This window comes from Olea europaea, chromosome 10, assembly GCF_002742605.1.
Source record: "Olea europaea var. sylvestris chromosome 10, O_europaea_v1, whole genome shotgun sequence".
Lineage (NCBI taxonomy): Eukaryota > Viridiplantae > Streptophyta > Magnoliopsida > Lamiales > Oleaceae > Olea > Olea europaea.
In genome coordinates, this window is record NC_036246.1 from 7,623,577 (window position 1) to 7,629,985 (window position 6,409).

The following is a 6,409-nucleotide window of genomic DNA, read 5'->3' on the forward strand; positions in this document are numbered from 1 at the left end:
TTTTTTTTCAAACATTCTCAATTGTCTCGCACATGCCCAAAACCCCCTTGCACTCCCCAAAATTATTAATACCGTGACCCAACTAAAAGGATGAACTAATCAATTCCTAGTGGGAAACAATAGCCAATTCTCGTACTACAGTCTACATTATACATAGGACTGCATAAATCATCTTTTGAAAATCCAAGGATAGCTAACCAAGAGGGGGATGAATTGGTTATATAAAAATTTTCGAAAATTAATTCTAGATTTAAACCAATACAAAAGTAAATAAATCAATTAATCAAATAGCCACAAACACGATAACAAGCAAAGAACAATATAATGATTTGAATAATAAACAAATGTAAAAATTATAAGTAAAAGGGAATAGAAGCCAAACGATATGTTGTGGAGGGTCGATCCAATGCAATGTTCTACATCCCCCATTACCAAGCTCTTCAGCACGAGCAAGGCATTTTTCATTATATTGATTGACTTATGATACAATCCAACATTCTATAAAGCTTTTGGTGACTTACAAACAAGGAGCACCAATCCTTTACAGCGTTGAGCTTTTTGGGATCTCAACACGATCCACACTATTGAGTTTTAAGGGACCTCAATATGACCAATACGATAACTTACAATAAGGAGCACAAATCCTTACATAATGCCCTTGTTTGAGCCCCATTTTTTCACCAAAATACATTTTTCAACAGTGATTTGATACTATTTCAACCACAAATTCTTCAATAAAATAATATTATATACAAATCAAAAACTTTTTCTTATTTTTTAACCATTTCCCATCAATACACTATTCAAAAATTCATTTTCTCCTCTAAAATGGGGCTCAAACAAAGGCAATGTTGAGCTTTCCGAGATTTCAACGCGACCCACACTTTATCAAAATGATTTTACAATCAAATCCTCTCTTGATAAATAATACAAAACAAATTAAGTACTAAAAGAGGCTAACACTTCAATGAATACTAACAAATGATAGCTCAAGTGTTAGATGAAAAATTTTGATGAAAAAAATTAAGTTCAATCAATCAAAGTATTTTAATGAGAAGATGAAGAAGAATTAAATGCAATATAAATTCAAATAATCTTCTCAAGAAATATCTCTCTTTTAATGAATGATTATAATAAATCAAGTACTACGAGAGAAAGGAGAAACTTTGATGAATATAATAATTTTACAAATTTGATTCAATCAATCAAAGTTTTCAATATGAAGAAGTTAAAAAGTTTATGCAATATAAGTGTAAAGAACTTCTTCAAGAATATATCTCTCTTTGAAAATTGATATAAATAAGTTGAGCACAAAGAGATATGAAAAACTTTGATGAGAATGATGATTAATGAGTTTAAATCAATCAAAACTTTTGATATGAGGAAACAAATGAATGAATGCAAACGAAGGCTCAAATAATTCTTAAAACAAAATTTCCCACTTTGATTCACTTAGAAATCTCTTTAAGAATGGAAATAGTGAGGATATTTGTAGAGTTCAAAAACGAGAAAAAAATCTTTACTGACAGAAGACTAGTCCGGTCGACTGCCTCTTGTTCGGAAGATCAATATAGCTGTTTATACAGCAAAAATCAGAAGTCAAAACGGTCAAATTTTGAACCATTAGAGGGTGTCCGATCAACCGCCTCTTTGGGCTGTTGACCGCCTTGACAGCGCGGTATTTTTACGTTTTGACACCATTTGTTCCGATTTGAAATTTTTGAAGCGCGTGGACCTTTGGAAAATATTTTTAACTAATTTTTCATGATAAAAATATTTTTTAAAGTCTAAATATCACTTTTAAAAGTCGTTTTTATATTTGATCAAAATATTGCATTGGAATGACTTTTAATGCAAAAATTTGTTTTTAATGCATATAAGGATTTTGAGTTTAACCATTCATTGTCAAATATCAAAATGTTAATACCTTTACATTTTGCTTAAGAAATCAATTCTTAAATCTTCCTCCGATGTTTCTTTCATGTTTGACTCTTGAACTTTTGATCTTTATTTTTCTTGTCATTGATCTTCAATGCTTGACTGTTCTTGGCATTTATCTTTTAAGCTCTCGTCTTAAATGATTTGACTTGAATGCATAACCAACTTTCAATTTGATCTCATTTCAAGTCCAATATATGTTGCTTGAGAGCTTTTAACATTGAACTATCATCACTCAAAATAAATTATTAGAAACAATATCAATCTTGTTTGTTACGATCAAAACATTGAGAATGAAGTAAACATCTTCTACCTGGGAAATGAATCAAATCCTATTTTTTACAAGACCATAAAATTCGATTCCTAATCAATGTGGGACAATGTAAAGTTGATTCCTACAACAAATGGATTTTTTTTATTTTTTTTTATTTTTAAAGAACGATCTAGTTTCATTATATCGTTTTATGTTCTTATTAATATCATATATTGATTACTCATGTTAATTAAATTGTGGAAGTCCAATTATTGCTCTAAAATCTTGTATAATGGAGCACTATATCGATAGACTTCTATTTGAATTATCCCGTGTGGTTGAGATTAAGGAAAGTCTTAATTTAAATAATCAATACATTTATCAAAGTTTACCGTATATTCTTCAATACTATACATTGTATTTATTTTTCGTTTAACGAACTAATAATTTTATGTATTTTTTTTTTAAATAAGTAAGATTCATGAATCTACTTTTTTTTTTTTTCCCAAGAAATAAATTGTAAATTGTTCAATGTACTGTGCTATTCCTTTTCATGAACATACAAAAAACTCTATTTAATTTAAACAATCAAAAGCCATAGTAGCACAATAAATCATACATATGAAAATGACTTCTCATTTTTAAAAATATAAGCAGTTCAACACTGACGGATAATATGAAAAATATTTTGCAAGTTTAACTAAGATAACACAGGTAACACTCAAGGACCACACTATAAATTCTTACTATAATAATAATAATTACATATGAAGTTCATTTTGACATAAGTTTCAAGAAGAAAGAAAAATATATTAAATTATTCTTAAAGGCCTCATAGTCAAATAATAAGAACTTATCAGAAAATTATTAATTTATATATTACATGAGATTTATATGAATTTTTAATAATGATTTAGCGAAGTCAACATTGGCCGAAAATATTATTTAATCGAAATCATCAATGTATCTGGTGTTAAATTCTACTGTATTCATAGGTAAGGATAAATATATATAAATTTATCGATAAGGACTTTTCGAATTGTTTCGATTTTCATTTAATCCTATTTCGAATGATATTCTTGTGAATCAATGATTTAGCCATCACTTTGTGTTGTTTATCTCGTCTAATAGACATTACCACTGCATTTCCCGATTAAAATTTAAAAAGATAAGAATTGACACTCTTTCGAATAAGTGAATAAGTTTTAAATATTGCAAAAGATAATTTTGTTTTAATTTTAATTTTTTGATTTTCTAGACGGGTAGCCGTACAGTCGCATGTATTCTAACAAATGTACAGGTCTTCTACTTAATTAATTGCATTCATTTCCTAAACTCGTCCAAATCCAATAAATTCACAACTTTTTATATTATTGGCACAAACACAACATTCTGTTACGTGTAGAATTCTTATTGGTTCGAGAAATTAACCTTGACGTTTCCGAAGAGTCCTAGGTTTCTGTTTTGTCATATACATCTCTCCTAACCAATAAGGGAAAAAAAAAAAAAAAAAAAAAAAAAACATTTTATTTAAAAGTAACCCTTACCTTTCTGTTAAAATAAAAAGTAACTTGTTTTCAAATAAATTTACTAATTTAGTTATAAACAAACTCTTTAAGCTTTAACCAAACATGCTGTTAATACCCTCTGCTAATCTGAGAACGTTCAGTCTTCCACCTTTCCCATTTCAAGCTTTGACCAATTGTTGTCCGTGGATGCAGGAGGAAATTGTGCTCCTGTATATCAATGAACAACAAATTTCTCTCTACCTATGCCTGCAGAAAATCGACAAGAATTTCCCTCTCTCTCAGACTCAACGTGGGAAGACTTGGACATTGACCAAGACGAAATTCCTTCTGAATTAAAGAATCCATTATGTATACCACAAGATAGACTTGAAGATGTGGATTTTTTCCCACCCTTTGGAGATGATTTAATTTCATTAAGTGGATTATTTCAGTCACCAAAACATAAATCCTCCTGTTCAGGTCAATTTTCATCCAAGAAACACTCCAATACCCTTTCATTGGATGCTTGTGAAAACATGAACGTACCTTTGTTTTTGAATGATTTTCTGGGCTTCCGAGGAAACCGTAATCCAGAAAAACTCCATTTTCATGGCTCTCAGAAGCAAGAATCTGAAGATAAAGGGAAACGGAAAGGGAAAGGGATTTTGTACGAATTTTTTGAACAGACCGGCGAGAAACCGGCAATTGAAGATGGGTATAAAGTTACATCTCTAATGAACAAGAGATGTGGGAGCAACGGACCACAAAGCCATTCACGGAATTCATCGAAAGATACGAAACTGAGGTGCACTCATTGCCAAGCTGAGAAGACACCACAGTGGAGGATGGGTCCATTGGGGCCAAAGACGCTGTGTAATGCTTGTGGCGTGCGATTCAAATCTGGGAGATTAATGCCGGAGTACCGCCCTGCAGCGAGCCCAACTTTTGATAGTACGAAACATTCTAATTTTCATAAGAATATATTGCAAAAAATTAATTACTTGAAGTGAGATTTGAAATAAATTTTAGGTTTTACAAGATAGATTGAATTTCATTGGCATTAATTTCGAGTTTAACAATAGGAATTAGTGGTTGTCACATGTCTTGTAGTGTTTCATACATTTTTAAATTCCTTACATTTCTACAACTAGATTTTAGCATTCAATGTGTATTCCTCAATATTCTCTCTATGAAAAAATGATACTTGTACATTCTTGTTTACTACTTGGTTTACATGATGTACAAGTGCAAGAGTTTGAAAAAAGTTACGAGTATAGGAAGTGTTAACATATTTTCAATAGGGGACACTTGTACCCTTGTGATTGGCAGCTGCCATGAAAATCTATTAACATTTCCTGTATGTGTGGTGCAACTAGCAAGAGTTTACACACCATGTTGGACAAATAAATACCGGTGAAATCTTGCCACTTGTATATTATATGTAAATCAAGTGGTAAATAAGAATGTACAAGTAGTGTTTCTCATAATCTAATTTTTAATTATTCAACAATTTCATTTTCCGAGCTCAATATTAGCCAGATTAGTTAGCTTTACATGTTTTAATGTAGGAACAAGATCTTATTCGTAACAAAAGCTGAAAGTAATTTGTTACCGCTAGCCTTGGTCAAGACTAAATCATAAGCTAAAAAGGAATTTGCTTTTAGCTCCCTAGCTCTAGGGGGCAAGGGACAATGATAAAAAGTTGTACCCAAATTGCTCTCATGTATACGAAGGAATGTGGTTCGTTTGAGAAATTCCTACCTCTCCATTTATCTCTTCAATGTTTTGATTTTTCAAAAGCTATCCCACTTGGATAAAGTTAGAACTTTTACTTATAAAAGGGTCAAGAACGACGAATCTTCGTATGATGAACATAACCATTTTGCAAGTTCGTTATTACGGATAGTTCCTACAAAGTTTGGACTGATGGAGTATACAATACTAGATTCCTGGTGTAAATACTATATAGTCGGTTTTAATCCTCGACAGACAACGAGTATAATAAATCAGATGGTTCTTTTATTAATTTTTATTTTATGACTTACTTTTACAATTCCAAAGTCGAAAAGATTGATAAAATCCACTTATGAAGAATTTCTTGAAAATTTAAGGATTAGTAATCTTCTTTATAAATTGAAAGAATTCAGTCTTATACATATGTGAAGGCAAGAGGTAAGGGCTGGAATTGATATTGGATTGAGAGAGGGATTTGGAGCACATGTAGAAGATAGCTTGGAACATCACAAGTTCGTATTTTATGGAAATAGATGGTTGGTGTTTAGTAAGTCTTTAAAAAGATCACGAAAGTCTGTGTATTTATATGTATCCGGGCTACGCCTTTTTCATATACTATTGTAGTGAATATTTGTGGGGATCCTTTTCTATAGAAGATAGAATATTTAAGAGGATAGTTTCTCCTCCTATCAATGAATTTGACAGAATTATAATTCTTTACTTCAGTTAATCTAACGGTCTAAATCTATTAAAATGTTTTATATCCACTACATCCATATCCAAACACACCACAATGAAGGTTTTAATAAATCTAGACTGTTAGATTAACTTAAGTCGAAGGTTAAGATTATTTGTCAATCCCGGACCAGATGCAAAATCATATCACCTTTATTTCATTGTTAATTCCTTTTATACATGCTTCCTATTGGAATAGGCCAAACAATAAGGCCGTGGTTGGTCCGTCGTTTTCGGTTCA

The 6,409-nt window shown here is 31.1% G+C and overlaps 1 protein-coding gene across 1 annotated transcript; it reads left to right on the top strand.

Annotated features, from left to right (window-relative positions):
* Positions 1 to 3,962: 3,962 nt before the first annotated feature.
* Positions 3,963 to 6,163, top strand: LOC111400241 (GATA transcription factor 2-like). The gene is made up of 3 exons (XM_023027667.1): positions 3,963 to 4,684; positions 5,865 to 5,969; positions 6,058 to 6,163. Exons 1-3 carry the CDS (start codon positions 3,963 to 3,965, stop codon positions 6,161 to 6,163), a joined length of 933 nt encoding a protein of 310 aa, XP_022883435.1.
* Positions 6,164 to 6,409: the final 246 nt, after the last annotated feature.

What these genes read in the sequence shown, in the direction of transcription:
- LOC111400241 (XM_023027667.1), top strand. Translation starts at nt 3,963, where the DNA reads ATGCCTGCAGAAAATCGACAAGAATTTCCCTCTCTCTCAGACTCAACG. An exon ending in AATTTTCATAAGAATATATT is followed by an intron (nt 4,685 to 5,864) that starts GCAAAAAATTAA and finishes ACATATGTGAAG; the next exon opens with GCAAGAGGTAAGGGCTGGAA. An exon ending in GTATTTTATGGAAATAGATG is followed by an intron (nt 5,970 to 6,057) that starts GTTGGTGTTTAG and finishes ATACTATTGTAG; the next exon opens with TGAATATTTGTGGGGATCCT.